Source organism: Diadema antillarum, unplaced genomic scaffold (genome assembly GCF_040938485.1).
Source record: "Diadema antillarum isolate AM-2024a unplaced genomic scaffold, OU_Dant_1.0 scf00000100, whole genome shotgun sequence".
Lineage (NCBI taxonomy): Eukaryota > Metazoa > Echinodermata > Echinoidea > Diadematoida > Diadematidae > Diadema > Diadema antillarum.
Window position 1 is genome coordinate 772,461 of NW_027270989.1, and position 21,574 is coordinate 794,034.

The following is a 21,574-nucleotide window of genomic DNA, read 5'->3' on the forward strand; positions in this document are numbered from 1 at the left end:
GCCACATTCGTAGTAGCATTTTGAAACTTGTTTGACAACCACATATGGTTCTAGATAGGTTCCAGGGCTGGATAAAAATAATTTCACAAGGAACTTTTGATACAAAAGGTAAAGAAGTTTCTCACCTATTATTACATTTTCTTTCTATCTACAATGAAAGAAAATGTGCTCATACACAAGAGATTTGAAACAAAGGTTCTTAGACCCCAATAACATGAGGTCTAAATTACCCTACATTCCACAGCTATCTAGGGGCCTCTATTCACTATACATACTACGGATCTGTGTATGCGCTACACGGATCTTCCCATCTTTAGGCTCATGTACATGGAAGGAAGTTCATCTTCTTGTGTATCCTCAATGTACCATCAGTGAGGACTGTTCATGGGAACGTACGAGCATTTAAATATTTCTACTAACATCAGATTCCTGACGTTTCTAGAGGTTCTGGAAAATTGAAAATGAAGCCCTCCTTTGCCGCCATCTCGATCTTGGGGCTTTCTGTGAGGAGGGCCTCTTTTGCCGACGGACGTGACTCGTCCTGGTTGTCTGGCTGCTGCTGCTGCTGCTTTTTCTTCCCGCGATTCCTCCTCCTACCCCCTCCCTTCTTGTTGGGCGGGGTACCCCCACTGCTGCTGGTGCTGTCGCTGGCCCTGTTATCCTTCCCCCTCAACAGCTGGGTCTCCAGCGCCTCAACCTTTTGGTGGCTGGACGGCACGGAGGTGCACGTGCGGCCCGCGTCCAGAACGTCCATGTCCGCCTCCTTGATTTCAAAGTTGAAGGAGAAGAGGGAGCCGGAGGAGGAGAAGTTGGAGGATATCTGGCTCTGGTTTGTGTCGTCATCCTCCGTCGACGTCCTGCTCGGGATGTTCTCCTTCTCACTCTCCATCTCGTCCGCCTCTTTGCTGGTCTGCGTCGAGCTGACTGACATACCGCCCGCTTCATCCTCCCGCTGCTTATTGTCATCCCGGTTGCTATCATCCCGCTCCATCGGCGTCCCCACACCTGCTATTTTAGCACTGTCATCAACTGATTTGCATAGATGCATGTCCATGGTTTCAAGTTCGAGACTCCTCATGAGTACATCGTCCTCGTCAGGACTTTCCTTTGATGCGTCCGACTTCTGACCTGTCCCAACCTCCGCCCGTCCTTCGTTATCAGCTTCCAAAATGACGGGCTCGACACTGACAAACTTGGAATGGGAGGACTGGTTGGAGGAGCCAGGGGCAGATGAGGTTGCCCGTCTGTAGAATGTGGCAGTATTGAGCTTCTCCGACTCCACGGGTGTCAGGCTTTTACTCCTCTTCATCGCTGCCATGGAAACAAAAACAATGACAGACAAGAAAATATGTTACAGCATGTATCAACACAGGGAGTACAAAAGTGTACGTTTGAAATCTTCATATCACTAATAAAATCAACAGTGTATAATAGAATAACAGGCTTTTACTCCTCTTCATCACTGTCATGGAGACAGAAACAATGACAGACAAAAAAAAAATATGATACAGCATGTATCAACACAGGGAGTACAAAAGTGTACGTTTGAAATCTTTATATCATTGATAGAGTCAACATACACTAGTGCATCTGTACTTGTTAAAATCATTTCTCCATATCTCATAACAGATGACACTGCAATTACACCTTCAAGTGCATGGTATTATCACTTTTTACAAAGTAGTCAGCAACAAAAACAAAATACTTTGGCCAACAACACCTTGAAAAAAAAAATTGCCATGACATACTGATGAAAGATGATAATAACATAACAATGCAATAACTAATACTAACTTATACCATTCCAAATTAAAATGGCTCCAAAATTCATTACCCTACTTGGTCAAAACTCTATTCACTAGCACTATGATCATCTTTGTTATTAAATCCACTTTATAATAGTTTTCCCCCTTTTTTTATGATGTAAGCAGTTGTTTGTGAGCCCCCCTCCCATTACCATCAAGTCTAGGGATGGAAGGCACTTTGCCAATGCATCAACATGCATCCAAATTCCTTGGAAATCCTCTCGTTTTCTGCCTGAAAGTTCAGAGCTTTTTATAACACCTTCAGGGCTTATATTGTAATCAGTCAATCAGACTAAATAAACCAGCGGCTGGATGCTGCTATATTTGTATGTTCATCAGACCTAAAAATACCTCCAGATACAGTAAGCCATTATCTGTTTGGCCATTTGACAGTCTTTGTGACAGGCATATCTACGTCAAGGCCTTTGATACCAGAGGCATTTGAAGGTTGAAGCTTGATGATACAAAAAGAAACTTCTTGGAAGATGGTAATTCAGGTACAAATGCTGTAGAGCTAAAGGTTGTTCTTAAAAATAATCACAATGACTGCCCGAAGGAATGAAAAAAGACCAATTCATTAGTGGTGCAGCGACTAGCACTCAGAGTAATGATGTGTTATCTTCATAAAGGCAGCTACCAAATTAATCACGAGTATTCCTTTGTAACAGACAAAAATTCATCATTAAACACAGATACTCAAACACACGGTGTATAGGTGTGACACCTACACACCCACAGAAAGAGACACACAGACACGCGTACACAGAAATCATTAGTCACATGTGTCTAAGACATGCTACAAGTTTTGTAGAAAGGGAAAGAGAAATTCTTGTTTATTCATAAACAACAACAACAACAACAACAACAACAACAACAACAACAATAAAAGACTGGCAATGACATTAAAGGCATTATTTACCATTGGCAGATGAACAAAAACCCAGCTTTAATGCTTCAAAATAGTTCTAAAATGTGTGCTAGGAATAGAAACATCTGCCATTAAAATGTTAATCAGCATAATAAATTTATGTCAACTGTTGTTAAATCAAAAAAAAAATTTGAACTATAGTTATAATAAAATTGTTTCTAGAATAAACCATCTACAGTTATGTGTTGTTGTTGTTTTTTTGGAAAAATATAGTGATATCTCCTCATATTTTAGGCTCTATTGCAAAATTGTTATACGGTAAGATGTTTTGTGATACAACTGACCTACACATATATATGCATCAAACGTGATAACTCAAACATTTTGTTTAAATCACTGCTTTCAATGGTAAACAAGACCTTTAAATGATCTGCCAACAACAGACCAGCTTTAGGTTTGTTCTGCACAACACCCTGAGTTGTCTCACCTTCAGCATGTTTCTTCTCCTCCTGCTGCATGCGGGCGCGGTAGTTTCCAAAGGACGCCCTCATGATCTGACGCTTCCTCGCCATGGGTGCTTTGGAGGACTTGAGGATTTTCAGCAGCCGCTCAGCCTCTTGCGCTTCAGGACACAAAAAGAAGGATAAATGCTGGTTAATTTTCTGCTTGCAATGTTTAGTTTACACACGCGTATCAAACACACTGAAAAAGAAGTCATATTTCTCCACGATTTAAAGAGATAAGATAAGATTGATCATTGTATGATTGCTACTGCCATGGTAGAGAAATGGCAAAAATGAAAATCAGACAGCTGATCCACTTTGTATTGTTGATTTCTTTGGGGCTAATGTATTTCAACTTGTGACCAGCAAATTGATAATCTCATTGTATGCCCTTTGTTGCACTAGACTCATTTGGTGTGTGTTTTACAGTTTTGACTGCTCATAATGCATACCAACCAACTCTGGAACTAAACAAATAAGAATTAATATGAGCACAATTTACAAAATCATGAATTTTGTTCAATCTCTCATACTTAAGGGAAGGTGCAATTTTGGTTGAGATGGGGCTTCAGGTTTCTAATGTTTTTTTGACAATGATATTTTTTTAGATCATGAGAAACCTCTTATGAAATATGAAAGAGCATGTAATTCTAAGAGGAATTCAATGTTTATTTGATGAAAATTTCGTTTTGAAATTGCTGAGATATCTAAAATAAAGATGGAAAGATGGAAAGAAAGGATCACTTTCTTTTTATTTTCTTTTTGGATATATCATTTATTTCAAAACCAATTTCCATGAAGTACACTTTGAATTCCTCTTAGAATTGAATGCTCTTTAACATTTCATAAAGTGGTTTCTAAGTACCTCACAAAAGTTAAAAGCTGAATCCTCACCTCAACCAAAATGCCAAACAAGTCTCCTTTAGTTGATTAAACACAACAACCATGAAATTGGAGTGTACCTATCACACAAGAACCATCAATAGATTTAACAATGTAAAGAAAACTTCATTTTTTTTTAAAACAAAAATACTTGGTTCTCATTTTTAGCTGGTTGTTAACTTTTCATGCTTTGAGGATATTGGCAAGGAAGATGAGAAGAGGAAGAACAGGAAGAGAAGGAAAAGGAGGAAAAAGAAGAGGTGGACGAGAGGAGGAGGAGGAAGAGGAGGTGGAGGAGGAGAAGGAGGAGGAGGAAGAGGAGGAGAAGGAGGAGAAGAAGAAGGAGAAGGAGGAGGTGGTGGTGGAGGAGGAGAAGAAGGAGGAGGAGGAAGAGAAGGAGGAGGTGGTGGAGGAGGAGGAGGAGGAGGAAGAGAAGGAGAAAGAGGAGTGTCCATCACATATAATACATTGATCATTGAAAGCTATCCCTCATGTACGGATGCAGCATAAGCTAATTCTAATATGTACCATTTCATACATTCAATGCTACCCGATATCTTGATTCCCCATCTGTGAGTATCTGTACCTCTCTCCTCTGAAAACGCACTAACTGGTGGCTCTCACGTCATGATGACGTTCACAGCATCTGCTCCCCTCGTTACGTCCACAACTTTAACAATGGAGGACAAATAATTGTGTACCATTTATTTAATTGTAAATGCCCTTGCTTTCTGATGTAGTCTTGTCGTAGCACTGGGCTTCCAGCACTGTTTTCTCACATTCACACACTCAGTCACTACCATCACTTTCTATGTAATCACATTCATGTTGGTCACTGGACAAACGTCACTTACCAATTTATATGTATTGTGTAAGTTTAATAATGTTAACAAATTTGACTTGAATTAATTTGTGCAATGTGAATAGACCACTTTATTTCACTCTGTCTGAGCAGCACATTAATAATCACCGCTATAATAAAATGTCCTGTGTAAGAATAAGTCATTATTACTTTCAAAAGTACTTAATGCAGGTACAGTAGCACACTTATAGATGGAATGATTTCAGCCTTTCTTGCAGACATTTTGTTTGTTTTGTTTTGTTTTGTTTTTACATACAGTGAGAACAGATTTTGCCTTGCATGTTTCTTTACTTTAATAGTACACCTGTATAATGGCCCTCTGCAATATCGCTGTCTTCCGGTGGGGACAGCTCCCATACAAGCGGACTGCGATCCTCAAAGAATGAGTTATTTCCTTGGGGTAATACAGCGTGTACCTGCCTCACGTGTTTGCTAATCTAATCTGGTATCCATTACCGGCGATAGCTCGACGCAGGGTTTGCGTGTCTGCATATACCCTTAAGTTTGGTCATCTAGCCGGCGCGCGTGACTCTGGGCTTTTACGTGTGAGGCAGCAAACAATTGTGGATGGAGCTACTTAACCTCCTGCTCTCTGCCTTTCTTCCCAGTATATTGAATCTTGAATACAAAAGCAAATGCCTACGTCAAAATCCCCTGTGTAATGACAGCCTTCACTTCGGGGACTGTAGGATAGCATTACAGTTTCCTTGCATTTCTCTTCCTTTCAAATGTGTTTTTCCCCACTACAAAACCTCTTTCCTTTCAAGGTACATAGTACATTCATCTGCACACCTTAGAGTTTAGAGGCAATCTCCCAATTTTGAATTTAGGATTCAAATTTGACTTTCTTGTGATTCACATTCTTTGGCTTTGTTATATGCATATTTAGATATTAAGCAGATTAAAATATGCAGTTGTCACTGTCATTTACACACACACACACAAAATAGAAACGTCCATATCCCTATCATTAAAAACACATCCAAAAAAAAAGTCTCCATATCAATACTCCTTTAGATTATAAGGACCTGACCTCAGACAATGAAATAATATATTGCTAAAACTGATTGAAGGCTTTTAATTACAAATTCAGATGTTTTTCATTGTAGTACTGCATTCATTGTCTAATGTATCTGCTCGGCCGACCACGGAAAGGTGTTCATATCTACTGCTGATAACATCTACAGTAATATGTGACCGTACACCATAAAACGAACAAAAAGTCGCACACACTGATTTTGTGTGAGGACTGAAAATAGGTGAAGTGGGTCAACCTAGCCGATCTAGACGTCTTCATATTTTCTGAAAGGAACACAAAACGGGCAGGAAAGTGTGTTTTTAAGAAGTTTATTTCCAACATTTTTTTTGGTAAAATAGTGTGATTAGGTGTGTCGTTAGAGTCCCTTTTCACTACTGAAAAACCTTGTACATACTCTTCACTTTCAACTCTAATGACTTTTGACAGGATGATGCTACTGCTTTGCAAGTTGGAATTAATTATGAACAGAATGTGTTAATAAGGCATGCTCAATTTCACTTAAATTTGATAATCCCTTAATTGTTGTTACTCAAGTGGTTTACTTCCTGTTTTTTGTCCCATTCATCGCACAGCCAGCATGGCTTGGTAAAGATTAAGTGCTTGATTAGACACTGTACTTCAGAGCCTCTTTTCTCAGTCCACATTTTCCTGAGTGTGTGTTTTCTTTAAAATATTTAGATAGGTTAGGAGAGTTCATTTGATTTGAATTATACATCTTTTCAAAGCTTAAAGTCTGCTCTTTCAGAATATGGTCTTCACTAAAATTTCATGTCTGGCGACTTTTTGTTTGTTTTGTGATGCTGGGTCACATATCAGCACTTCAGAAGATCAATGACTGAGCTATGATACCTTGTGCAGGGCTACAAAATAAACAGTCACTTTAGATTTCATTTTCATGTTGGTCAAAGACATCAAATAGATTCACTGCAAAACCTTCCAACATGAATAGCTCTTGCAATAAGATCCCTTTTTCAGGTGTTATCTCTGTATGAGGAAATGTTTTGAAAGCAAAAATCATATTCCAAGACAGGAAAATTGAACAAAGAATGCTCAACCAAATATCATCCACATATATGAAGAAATGAATAAATTAATGAATTATTAAATGAATAAACAATTAAATAAAAACATAATACTTTGCAGCTCTTCTTTTAAGACCAGATTGTTCTAATCTTTAATTGGAAGTGCCTCAACATCTACTATACTTGTTACTGTTGTTTTCTTCCCCTTCATCTCCTTCTTTGCAGAAATTTTCTTCTTTAAGAAAAAAAGATATTTAATCTTTTTTTGATAAATTGACTATTTGAAATTGAAAACAACAAAAAATAATAATTAAATTCAGTTCACTTAGTCAAAAACCAAGCTTCTTGTAGTGTATAGGTGCATATATAACAATCAAGGATACATGTAAATATTTTCGTATTTCCCCATTTGAATAGTGTGAAAACTATTTGCCTATATTCCATAGGCCTACAGGTCCTAAATATGCAGAACGGGCAGGTGCATTATATACCCTTCAATTCCCCCCCCCCCCCCCCCCCCCCCCCCCGGGGGCTGTAAGAGGGCACTTTTTCATTAGTTTTGAATATTCTGAACACACAGGCTTATGTACGGTGTGAAATGTATCCCCAGTTGCCCAGAGTAAAACACTAACAATATGATATCCCAATTGAAGTCATTTGCGAGAACACACACACACACACACACACACATGAGTTATTGATTAACCCATTGAAGACGGACTGATTTTGGTACAACATGCATTTCCCATAGACACCTGCCCGAGTATTCTCAGGACTCGTCTTCAATGGGTTAAAATGTATACACTCTTCTGCGATGATGCTGGAGGTTGAGACTGCATGGGATAGAGATAAGTGAAGAAGAGTTGACTACTGACATGCCTTTGAGGCTGGTTTTAAGTTAACTTGCAGTGTGGACTTGAGCAGCAACGATCTGCCGGGTTTCCAAATCCCATAATCCTTGCATTTCACTCAGCACACATCAAATTCATGATCGTGATTAGGTGATGCATTACTCACACTGGCACACACCTACACACTTACACACCTACACATTCAATAAAGTCTGATGTCCACAAATTCGCTGTCTATTGCCATCAGCAGCTCAAAAAGAACAGCCAAGCAAATCAATAGTAAAAAAAAGAAAAAAGAAACAGTTTAATGGTAAAACTAGCAGCACATAATTTGCATACAGACTATAAAGCTAAAGAGACTGCAAACCTCAAAGCATGACACATGTCACATTAAAAAAGAATCTTAGAGGAAAACAGGCAAATCTCCTTGCTAAACCTCACATTTACTTGTGTCATCTACTAATACACTCCTCACTTGGTAAGATTTTGATGCATGTAAATTTGACCCTTGCTAGCAATTCAGGTAAAAACACACTAAAGAATGTCACCTTAGTCACCTTACTCTTTGCATTATTCATAATCCTTCATCAAAAATACCTGGAATCTCTACTCATTTACAAACTCATTAAAATGAAATCAAGACTATTAGGCACAGAGTTGATTGTCAATACAAAATCCTCTTCAGTATCAAGACAAACTAGATCTGTCGTCTTTGGGACACAATACATATATGGTATAATTTTGAAATTGAGAGGCAAAGGACTTTCTGAGCTAACCTCTACACAACTTTTGAGGAGAAAGAAGAACTAGAACTATCACTCATTGTGATTAATATACCCCCACCCACAACTGAGGAAATTAGCTCAACCAGGATTTTTTTAACTTTTTAATGAAAAAAAACAAATTACCAAGGCAATGCACTGTCCAACAGTAAATAAATGTATTGCTCACTGTTAGTCAAATGTCCCACATCTCAAGTCAAGTGCTCAAAAACTGAGTGAGCAAGATAGATAAACTGACGATTTCTATGGTTTTTATTAAAAATTGTATAACCATGGCGCAACACAATGTTGGATATTAAGAAAAAAATGAAGCTTTGCACAACTATATATCATAGCCATCACATGTGCCAAATTTCAAGCCAAATGCTAACAGGATGAGGGGCTTAGTTGAATTCACAATATTAGTATATCATTTTCATTCAAAATATACTGTTACCATGGCAACACATTTTCAACACTGACAAAAGAGTTTTTGCACATCTAGGTAATGTAGAGGTAACATGTGCCAAATATGAAGCCAAAACGCTCTAAACATAGAGAGTTAGGATCTAATTGAAATGTTTGTATGATTTTCATTCGAAATGCACTGTTACCATGGCAACACATTGTTCAACAATGATGAAATACAAAGTTTGCATATCTCTGTACTACAATGGTTGCATGTGCCAAATTTCAAGCCAAATGCTCAAAGACTGAGGGAGTTGGCGGAATCCACATGCTTTTTGGTGAAAAAATGTTGTTACCATGGCAACGCATTGTTCAACAATAATGACAGATTAAGTTTGAACATCTATATGCTATAGTGGTCACCTGTGCCAAATTTCAAGCCAAATGCTCAAAGACTGAGGGAGTTAACTGAATCCAAAATATTTTTGCATGATTTTCATTCAAAGTATACTGTTACCATGGCAACACATTGATCAACAATGACCAACATCTACGTACTATAGTGTTCACATGTGCCAAATTTCAAGCTTAACGCTCAAAGACTGAGGTAGTTACCTGAATTCACAATATTTTTGTATGCATTTTAGTGAAAAGCTGCTGTTGCCATGGCAACTCATTGTTCACCACTGACGAAAGATTAAGTTTGCACATCTATATGCTATAGTGGTTGCATGTGCCAAATTTCAAGCCAAATGCTCAAAGAGTGAGGGATTTAACTGAATCCATGATATTTTTGTATGATTTTCATTCAAAATATGCCGTTACCATGGCAACACATTGATCACCACTGACAAAAGATTACCTTTGCACATCTACATACCACAGTGGTAATGTGTGCCAAATTTCTAGCTAAACGCTTGAAGACTAAAGAAAGTTAGCTGAATCCACAATATTTTTGTATGTTTTTAGGTTAAAAAAACTGTTACCATGGCAACGCATTGTTCATCACTGACGAAAGATTAAGTTTGCACATCTATATACTATAGTGGTCATGTGTGCCAAATTTCAAGTCAAATGCTCTAAGAATGAGGGAGTTAACTTCATCCACAATATTTTCGTATGACTTTCATTCAAACTATGCTGTTACCATGGCAACACATTGATAAAAAATGACGAAGTAGTAAGTATGCACATCTACATACAATAGTGGTCACATGAGCCAATTTTTAAGCCAAATGCTTGAAAACTGAAGGAGTTAGGCTAATCTACACATTTTTTTATGATTGGTAAAAAAAAAAATTATGTTGCCATGGCAACAGATTCATCACCACACACATCAAATGTGTTTTGCACAAATATACATTACATTGATCGCATATCCCAAATTCAAACTGAATTGCTACAAAAACTAAGAGATTAGAGCAATCCACAACATTTTGTAAGATTTATATGAAAATCTTCCGTTGCCATGGCAACGCATTATGAAATAATCACGAAAAAGGTCTCTTGCACATCTGCCTGTGATATCGGTCACACATGCTAAATTTGGGGATAATTGCTCAAAAAATGAGAAAGTTGTTCGATCCACAAGTTTTTACGAAAATATGCCGTTTCCATGGCAACGCATCATGCGATACTAACGAAAAAGGTGTCTTGCACATCTACCTTTGATAGCAGTCACACATGCCAAATTTGGGGTCAATTGCTCAAAAAATGAGAGAGGAGTTCGATCCACAACATTTTGCTAGATTTTTTTAAAATCTGCCGTTGCCATGGCAACTCATTATGCAATACTAACGAAAAAGGTGTCTTGCACATCTCCCTTTGATAGCAGTCACACATGCTAAATTTGGGGATAATTGCTCAAAAAATGAGAGAGTAGTTCGATCCACAAGTTTTTACGAAAATATGCCGTTTCCATGGCAACGCATTATGTGATACTAACGAAAAAGGTGTCTTGCACATCTACCTTTGATGGCGGTCACACATGCCAAATTTGGGGTCAATTGCTCAAAAAATGAGAGAGGAGTTCAACCCACAAGATTTTGCAACGGACCGACCGCCCGACCGCCCGACCGCCCGACCGCCCGACCGCCCGACCGCCCGACCGCCCGACCGCCCGACCGACCGGCCACCCGACCTCAGGATGATTCCTATATACCCCCCCTACACACTATGTGTGGGTGGGGGTATAAAAAGAAGAAGAAGAAAAACAAAGAATCAGTACAGATACAGAAGGTGATCCAAGAGGATACTCGGATCACCTAATTCAGGAAAACAAGAAAATGGCTTAACCTGCTCCATACTGAATTCTGAAATGCCCACAGACTTATACAAGGCCACCAGGTTCCATACAAAATGGGTTAAAAACATGGGAAGAGACATGAAAATACAAATATTTGTTATGACCCTCTGAGGAAGGCAGTCTGAACTCCATTTCATATTTAGTTCATGTGAGAAAAAAATGCCAAGTATAGAATGGGGGGGGGGGGGAATGGAGCTATTTCTGTGCTGCAAGGGTATTATATTCTTCATACAGCCACTGGTGGAGTGGTGACCTTGTTTGCAAATGTGGCAGCCCTATCACCTCACAATGGCTAAAAGGTATGGCTTCCTTTTATTTATTCGTTTCTTGTGTGTGAATCTGAATAATCTGACCCTGTGCAAAATCAGCACTGGCAACACATGCGCAATGTCAACAAAGTCACAGGGATCATAAGTACAGTACGTGCACAGGCATGGAAATGCAAGAGACCCAGGCATCTGGCATAACGGAGCAGTGTACTATGCCACTCCATTCTGATGCAAAGTATCTCTAAAAAATCTTGAGATTATGGGGATTGCTGCAGGCCCCTTGGACAGATGTTTCTAATTTTGGGTGCTTGGACCCTACTCAAGGTCCCCCCCCCCCCCCACCCCTTACCCATAAGGCATCACCACCATTTGGGCAGACTATGATTCAATCTCCTCAATGATCCCTGCCATACTTGGCAAAAATCCAGCATTTATTTTTTTAAAGAAGATAATAAAAACATAAAATAGCTTGTGCATGTTGTACTCTACAAGATGAAGGACAAATGATCACAATAGCTCACTTGAGCGCCCAGGCGAGCTACATGCAAACAACCAAAAGAAAAAAAAAAAAAACAATGGCTCTATCTTTTAACAGCAGCAATTGTTATGCGGAGCAGAACCACTTGTCAAGCAATGGTCACTTACACATATTGGCAGCTTTCACGACACTACCCGTGCATTAAGTGTTTGCTAAAAGAGGAACATTGGCCTTGAAATGCAAGATGCATGCAGGTGTGATAACTAATATCCTGAGCTTTCTGCACAACACTACGAAAAGGCCCCTTTCCTATACACATTTGTAGATAACAGAATTTGAGTGGACATGTGTTTACAGAATCTTGTGAAATGCATATCAAAGTATCCTTGAACATTTCAGAGTCTATCGCTTAGAGTCATGTTTTTTTAAAAGCACCTTTGAAAAATTGCGGTCTTGAGGCATCGTCACGTATCAGGTTTTGGTCAATCTGGTTGTGTCAATGTCAGGTAAACAGCTCAACCTTGCTCATATTCACCGAGTCAGAGTTAATCTTCACCAAGATGTTCCATTCTGCCAAATAAACTGTCACATTCAAATTCATGAAATTCTTCCGTCGAGATGTTTTTCTTTGCACCTGATTGACAAATATTGCTCTACATCCACGTAAATAAGCACTGAATTGATCACTGAATTGATCGCGATCAATTCAGTGCTTATTTACGTCGATGTAGAGCAACATTTATCAATCGGTTGCAAACTGTTACATGTTCTTTTGATCGTGTGTGCAGTATTGTAATTGCAGTGTGTGTGTATTGAGGGTCAACATTACAGTGTGGATGTTTTGGTTTTTGAGGGTTCAAGAAGATTACAGAGTGGATGAATTGAGGAACAAGAATCCAGCGTAATTACGGCTGTGAGGCTTACCCTGTTGTGCATTGGGCTTCATATTGACCAGGCCAAGCTCGAGTTGCTGTATACACCAACATAGCTCCTTCTGAAACTTGCACGCTGCACTCTGCCACGACAATGGAAAAAGGCGAGAGAGAGACAAGAGAGAGAATAAAAATATATTTATATATATATATATATATGTTCAATAATTCCGTCATATTCAAATGTCAAACAAACTGAGTATTTGCCCAATCGAGAAATTTACGCGACGCTCCTTACACCTTGCCGCGAGGCATATATCCTTCCTAGCATCAACTCAGATCTTTAATGGCATACAACAGGTGAACAAACAATGGCTACTTGAGATAGAGAGGGTGGAATATTCATGCATTGAAAAATTAAAAAAAATGATAATCATAAGACCTTGTCAATTCTGTAGGATCTCTGGGGTGGGGGGTCGGGGCTGCTGAGGCCATTTAGGGATATAATTGTGTGAACTGTAGACCTTTTAGTCAGTACGGATATGCACGGCTCGTTAATCTTGGAGGTTGAAGAGGAATGAATATCTATAAATATGACTGGATAATCAAAAAGCCATAACACAAATATAGAGGTGGAGAAAGAGGGAGCTTTGTGCCTTTCACAGACAGATTAAGCTGTGGAGGGAAAAAGGGTAATAAAGGTTCTACAAAAACAACTCAAATACAGGGAGAGACAAATGGAATATATAGTAATCCTTTCATCTGCTCTTGAAGCTTTACAACCATTACTCCTGCAGCAGACAAAAAAAAAAAAATTGACATTGTCAGGCACTTACTTCACCAAACCGAGGTCATTTTCATGTCTATTTCATACTCTCCTGCATGTAATTTATTTGAAAACCCACTTGATTGCGCAATATTCAAAACAAGACTACAAATCACAAAAGGTTTGCCAAAACATACGAGTGTACTTAAACGCACCAAGGTGGCTTAAGAGTACACCATTTTATCTTTCCTTTTTCAGAATTTGTCATGCTAGAGTGTGAATTTGGTCTCAAGTCCAAGGATCAAAAACGTATTAAATCTTTTACCTGACTGAATATTCTCTTAAAAGTATACTTTGCAGTCACAAGACTTGACTGACAGCCTACAAATCTACTGTGGGTTTTTTTTTTCAAAGTCAAGTTATCATTGAATAATTTTTCCCCTTTGGTACTTGAGACAAATTTCCTGGTAGATGGATAAAAAACAATTTCTCCCTGTTTGTGTACATAATTTTCTTCTTTTCACTGGCATGTATGATACTACATTTACATACATTTCTGTTTCTGAGAGAGTGCTGTTTGTGAAAACACAGAGTGATTTAGAGAGCAAGCTAACCAACACTCCAACCAACCATACCTCGTGGCATTTTTACTGCTTTTCAACAACCGTACTTTGACTGAGACTTCTGAAATTAGTTATTGAATTGTACTATGGCATTCACAGAGAGCTATATTTGGCTTTCACAGCAGCATGGTGTGTTGGGTGGCATTGTGCTGTTGTTGTTGTTGTTAATGTTGTTGTTTTTCAAATAACAAGATTTTTCTCTTCAGAGGTAGGCATACAATAACGTGCAAGGTCGTTCACCAGAATAAACACTTTGTGTGCACGGCCTGCAGGTACGGAAAAAGCTCTCTTCATTCTAAATCCAGGAGAATAACACGGAAGAGGCAATTCATTGTGTGTAAGCAGCTGCAGGTACATTGTACTTGCCTGTAGATATTCATGGACCTGATTCAAAAAATAGTCACCACCTGGCCTTAAAATATCTCATACCGGTACCTTAAAAAACATACGGTAGTCTACTTCACTTCCTGTATCTAAACTCAAGTCTGATTGATGTGCAAATCATTGGTATGAAATTCAATGCCAAAACCCTGTGCAGGGGAAAACACATAATATTGAATGAGTGGATTGCATTGAATGATAAGCTCCTGAGGATTTAACTATAATCAATGTGTGTGATGTTATCACAATTTCACTCTGAGTGATATTGGTCTTTTCACATGATCTCTAAACCAGCTTCCAAAACAACATAAAAACATATTCATCAGCCTAAATCAATGAAATAATGAAGTACAGTTGTATGGTTATAAATTCAAATTGTATGCTTCTGATAGCCAAACAATCGAAAAAACAACCCAACAAATCTTTACAGCAGACCTGGATGCAAGAAATTGGAAAGTAAGTGAATACAATGCACTCCCATTATAATGAACATGGTTGAAATGAAATTCTTGTTACAACAAAATAAAATTCAGGTCCCAAAATGACCATCTATATAGCTTTATTTACTTAAGTGTTCGGCTATAATGAAATTTTGCTACAAGAAAAGAAAACCATAGGTCCCTAGTACTTCGTTATTAGGAGTGCGCTGTAGTTCATAAAGTTTAACACGTACTAGAGCAACTCATCTCTTGCCTTCAGTCTCATACACAAGCTTCACTTTAAACCTGGTCAATATCAATAGATGTCATAAATGTCACAATGGACCAAAAGGAAATACCTTCATTCTTGATCTGAGATAAATTCTTTTACCCACCGTGCCCTCTCTTGACCCTTGTGTCAAAAAAATCCCCCCCCCCCTGAAAAAAAGTAAAGTAAAATAAAATGTTAAAAAATGTAGCAATAGGCAACTGGCAATGCTGGAATAGTAATGATGACTTGACTGGCAAAATGTCTAGCGGACCAGTGATTTAGCTTTGCAAAACTTTTCTAGGTCACTGTGTTCATATCTTAGTAAGATAAAGGCTGTCCAAACTCAAATGGCAGTGGCGCTCTTTAATATCAGCAACATTGAGTCCACAATGCTACGCCAGTGCACAGCATGAGCTCTGTTTAAAGGGATGGTACAGTATTGGTGTAGATGAGAATTGGGCTTATAACTTTACCAAGATACCAAGAAAACATGTATGATATAGTACAGAGCATACCATTTTAAGAGGAATTCAAAGTTTATTTGATGACAAGAGACCCGCGGGTCTAGCGCTCACCTGAGTATCGCAAGTTCACCTTTCACGCAGTCACTAATCTAAATTAAAATTTGACCAGGCATTCTCAAGTAGAAGATGAAAATGTACAATAAGGGCCCAATTTTTTAAAGATTCCTTAATTTGGGGGGATTGGGGCCCCCTGGGGCCCTCTGGGTGGGGCATGGTGCCCATTTTGATAAATTGAGATCCTGACCCCCTAGGGATGCTACCTGCCAAGTTTGATGAAAATCTATCATGAGGTTTTCAGGAAGAAGATGAAAATGTACAATTCAGGCCCCCATTTGGACCCTTCCAACCACCCCCCCCCCCCCTACCCAAGAGGGGCACCCCTGGATCTCCTATGAACAAACTTCAAACTACAGTCATTAATGTACTCACTCATAATATTATCTCAGCTCTATAACTTCTGATTCTAGAGAAGATTTATAAAGATTCCTTCATTTGGGGGGTTTGGGACCCCTGGGGGCCCCCTGGGTTGGGCATGGTGTCCATTTTAACAAATTGAGATCCTAACCCCCTAGGGATGCTACCTGCCAAGTTTGGTGAAAATGGGTCATGGGGTTTTCAAGAATAAGATAAAAATGTACAATTTAGGCCCCATTAGGACCCCTCCTCACCCCCTCCCCTGGGTCCCAAGGGGGGCACCCCTGATTCTGCCATGAACAAACTTGAAACTACAGTCATCAATGTACTAACTCATAGTATTAACTTAGCTCTATCACTTCTGGTTCTAGAGAAGAAGATTTTTGCGGATTCCTTAATTTTGGGGGGTTTGGGCCCCCTGGGGGCCCCCTAGGTGGGACATGGTGCCCATTTTAACAAATTGAGTTCCTAACCCCCTAGGGATGCTACCTGCCAAGTTTGGTGAAAATGGGTCATGGGGTTCTCAAGAAGAAGATGAAAATGTACAATTTAGGCCTCATTAGAACCCTTCCCCACCCCCCTCCCCTGGGTCCCAAGGGGGGCACCCCTGATTCTGCCATGAACAAACTTGAAACTACAGTCATCAATGTACTAACTCATAGTATTAACTTAGCTCTATCACTTCTGGTTCTAGAGAAGAAGATTTTTACAGATTCCTTAATTTTGGGGGGTTTGGGCCCCCCTGGGGGCCCCCTGGGTGGGGCATGGTGCCCATTTTAACAAATTGAGTTCCTAACCCCCTAGGGATGCTACCTGCCAAGTTTGATGAAAATCGGTCTTGGGGTTTTCAAGAAGAAGATGAAAATGTAAAAAGTTTACGCACGACGCACGACGCACGACGGACGCCGGACGAAGGGCGATCGCAATAGCTCACTTGAGCCTTTGGCTCAGGTGAGCTAAAAATCGGGTTTGGAATGACAGAAACATCCAAAAACAAAGTAAAACAAAGCGATCGTAATAAAGTGTGGGTCCCACACTTTATTGGAATCACTCTTTTTTGGATATCTCAGCCATTTCAAAACCAATTTTCATCAAATAACTGTTGTATTCCTCATAGAATTACATACTCTTTCATGTTTCATAAGAGGTTTCTCATTATCTCACCTAAAAATGTTAGAAACCTGAAATTAGGTCTCAACCAAAACTATACGATCCCTTTAATCATACACAAAAACCACAGAGCATTATCTCAATCTCGAAACTACAAGAATTTAATAGATTTTCATAGCAACTGTTACGTGTTGAGAAAAAAAAAATCAAGAGCTCTGAAAATGCATAGACAATCTATTGTGAAATAGAAAGTCCTCCGATGAATTATGTGATGTCACAAAATATATGATTTACATACGAAACGCACATTTATTAAAAATCATATTGCTTTACAATATTCAAAATTAAACCCCTCATGAAAAATATAAATAGTCTTTAAAGAAAAAATGTCGGAAAAATCATCACTTTTGCAATCTCCATGATGTTAACAAGCCAGCACCATCACGCAATACCACCTACATGTAGCCCTGAAAAACATGCATTCGTGTAGAGTTTCACAGATGCAAAAGAACAGGATTAGTAAGCCCATTTTTACCACAGGAAATTAAAAGCCAACAGCAACAACAGCAACAACACAACTTCCGTCCAATATGTTCTTTTCTGACTTGTCAAGACCTACATTAGTCTGGCTGCATTTCACTGGTTTTGTGATGAGACTGCCAGTCCTTATTTACATTTCCACGTTTTTTCTTTTTTTTGGGGGGGGGAAGGAAACATATTGATGGTTTCCATTCGATGTGTTAAAGCTAATTTAGTTAATGCCATCTAATTTCGCTGAGCCTTTCCGTGGCACCAGGTACAAGGTTATACCAGCAGGATGAGATTTTCACACTCTGTGACCTCGGCAAACTCGGTATTAATATCACGGTACTGCTCATGGGGGGGGGGGGGTGGCATGGCGGGGAAAGCCTGTTTTAACAGCAGACTTCATGTTATACTGATCTTCTGAATATAGCAGTTCCCTACATACATTTCTGAAAATAAAAACAAAGTATTTCAACACGAGAATTTTATAGAAACCAATGTCTACTCTGCCATCACAAACAGGAAGGTTGGGTATCTAATGTATCTTTAAAATATTTCAAAACCAAATTTATGAATATGGAGGCATTATATATTTGTGCTCTGGGGGAGGGGAGATGCAATGTGCATGGATGGCTATTAAGAAATTATTTTGTGGTAATGAAAGTGTACCTTGAGACATCTTGAGACACCTTGATCTGTGCTGATTGATAAGTCAATATAAAGTTTGTGACTGGTTTTTATGGACCAGCTATCATCAAAATCTACTATGCACTATATGCAACATGTCTTTAAAAAGTATGTGAATATGTGCAATGAATACGTAAGACCTCAGTCAGTCAAAATCTTATTCCACAAAAACAAGAATGAAATTTAGCTATTCAGAACAACATACCATGTTACCCAACAATCTGAAGCATGCTTGGTAAAAAGTACTTTCCATATTTTTTTAATAAAGTCCTCCAAAGGTGAATATGAAATACTAGTGAAACTGGACGTGTTAAACTACAGATACACACTTTATGCATACATACACACAAAACTAGTATAACTCATTTACACTTCCTCAGAGTTCCTTTGACAATGAACTAATATCCAATTCAGCCTGAATGCCTGCCCCATACTGTTTGTCCTCAAACTAAATTTGACTGATGTGTAATGCAAAATGCATATCTACAAGCACTGTAGTCAACCACCAATCATATTGATGTGGTAAAATTGGATCAATAAACAGATAGAAGGTCAGATGGGTTGATTGAGAAATGGATAGATGGATAAATGGTTGGATGAATGAACAGGTAGACATTCCCCTCTCCTCACAAAGAAGACAAGCAAAAGCAAGAGGAATATTTTAACCCGTTGAGGACGAGTCCCGAGTATACTCGAGCAAGGGTCTATGGGAAATGCGTGTTGTAGCAAAATCAAACCGTCTTCAATGGGTTCAGGCAAAAAGACCATCAAGGGGAAAAAAAGAGAAAATAAAACTTCCCATATAAACACACACATACATGTACACTGGATATGACCAGCTGCAATATATGCTTCTATCACTGTCACAAGGCAGGATGCTTTTGCTCAAACCCAGTACTTGCTCAACAAAACTGCAGAAAAAAAAGGGTGCACATTGCAGTGTACTACATAAGGTTGAGAGCAGGTAATCAATTTGCCTGATTAGACATGTGTGGCTTTGAGTGTATTAGCAGACTAAACACTACATCGGCCTCTTCAGTCACTAATATATCACATTCGGCACACTCTGGCCAATCGCCATAATTCTTAGTTTGGCAGATTGTGCGACGGTATTTGCCAGAAAGTTACAATTGTACACATGCATCACTGTTTTAATACCACTTTGGAAACTCCGCTCTTCACTGAAAACAGAGCTGTCATTGTGTAGCTTAAATTTCCATCAGTGCCAATCACACACCTGCTAGCCCTTAATTCAAAGATAAGAAAGGCATGAGAGAAAATATTTTCACCAGTATCCCACACACTGCCGTCTGCATGTGCTCAACAATGAAAAAAAGAGGAATCAAGAGTGAATACTGAATAATAATAATAATAATAGTGAGACTCTTATAAAGCGCACATTTCTACCTCAAAAAGATACTCAAGGCGCTATAGAACAGAGTACATATTGTGTCACGTTACAACAGTATCACAGAAAATAAGACAATAAACCAACAAACAACAGGCCTATATACGTACACATCTTATACATACAGGTATACAATATTGTCAATTCAAATTAAAAATATATGTCTTGAGATTCTTTTTGAAACTATCAATGGAAGATGCTTCTCTAAGAGATTTTGGTAGGCCATTCCATAGTTTTGGGCCCATATATGAAAAAGCCCGATCCCCCCAATTATGCTTGATTCGAGGTACCTGTAATTTTAGCGAGTTTGATGAACGGAGATTACGTGGTGGTTGGTGAAGATGAAGAGTATTTTGAAGGTAGACAGGGGAAAATTTGCGCAATGTACGGTAAACAAGAAGAAGAATCTTGAAGTTAATATGTTTTTCTACAGGAAGCCAGTGTAGGGACCGAAGTCTTGGGGTAGTATGCAGTTTTCTTCTTGAAAGTAAGAAATCTTACTTACTTTCAACGCTATTACATGGTACTTACTTGTAAGGTAAGTAATAGCGTTATTGCAAAGAAGATCCACAAAAAATAGTAATATTCCTGACAGGAATGACTGCCATCCAGCAAGACGATGTATTCAGACTGCTGCAAAAGTCTCAGTATTAGTAGGATATATGCAATAATCTTTGTCATATGTGTCAGAATACTATCGCTATATACAACAAAGTTGGCATGCACAGGTCTATAAATACACAATGTAGCACTTCACATGTTGTGGTTATCATCACAAAGTGTAATGCCTGGACTTACAACATTGTACTCTGCTACAGCTTCTCAAAAACACATTTAAAATCTTGGTCTGTGTGTGGTTGTTTGCCCATTTTTTCAATTCCAGTGCTCTCATTTACAACTGAAATAATGCCTCTACTACAGTACCCATCTATGCAAGGACATGATAAAAAAAAATGTGGTTTTCATCATGTGAAATGCCTGGACTTGAACAACATTGTACTCTGCTACGACTCCTTGAAAACACACGTAAAATCTTGAAAACACATGTAAAATCTTGGTCTGTGAGTTTGTTTGTCCATATTTCAATTTCATTGCTCTCATTTACAACTGAAATAATGCCTCTAGCACCCATCCAACCAAGGACATGATTGAAATATAAAAATAAAAAAAAATTGGCAGCAGCGGTATTGATGGCTTATTGAACATTATAGGCAGGCAGATGGCATTGAGCATGAAATGAGCCAATGTACTGGAATCTCTGCTCTAATGCATATCATGCACATTGTAAAAAGCCCCAAGGTATAAAGATAAAATAATTCCAGCACAGCGCTGACATGCACGTCTGTGCAAATTATGTATCCAGGTCAAAATACATGCATGTAAATGTGATTGCAGAAAACATTTCAGAGCCAGTTACCCTGTGGTCTTTGCTAAGTGATATCATCATCATGAATATTGTATATAAATTTCATTTTCCCCATAGTCCTAACTGTAGACTTTCTACAATAGCAACAGCAGAGC

The 21,574-nt window shown here is 38.8% G+C and overlaps 1 protein-coding gene across 1 annotated transcript in view; it reads right to left on the minus strand.

The window, feature by feature from the left end:
• Positions 1–421: 421 nt before the first annotated feature.
• The window catches only part of LOC139718823 (uncharacterized), a 53,416-nt gene continuing 32,263 nt past the window's right edge, over positions 422–21,574 (minus strand). Inside the window, exons 4-6 of the mRNA XM_071630288.1 lie at positions 12,978–13,068; positions 3,161–3,295; positions 422–1,311 (exon numbers count right to left, since the gene is read on the minus strand). Of these exons, the coding sequence (XP_071486389.1) occupies positions 422–1,311; positions 3,161–3,295; positions 12,978–13,068 (1,116 nt within the window). The remainder of the gene's footprint in view (positions 1,312–3,160; positions 3,296–12,977; positions 13,069–21,574) is intronic.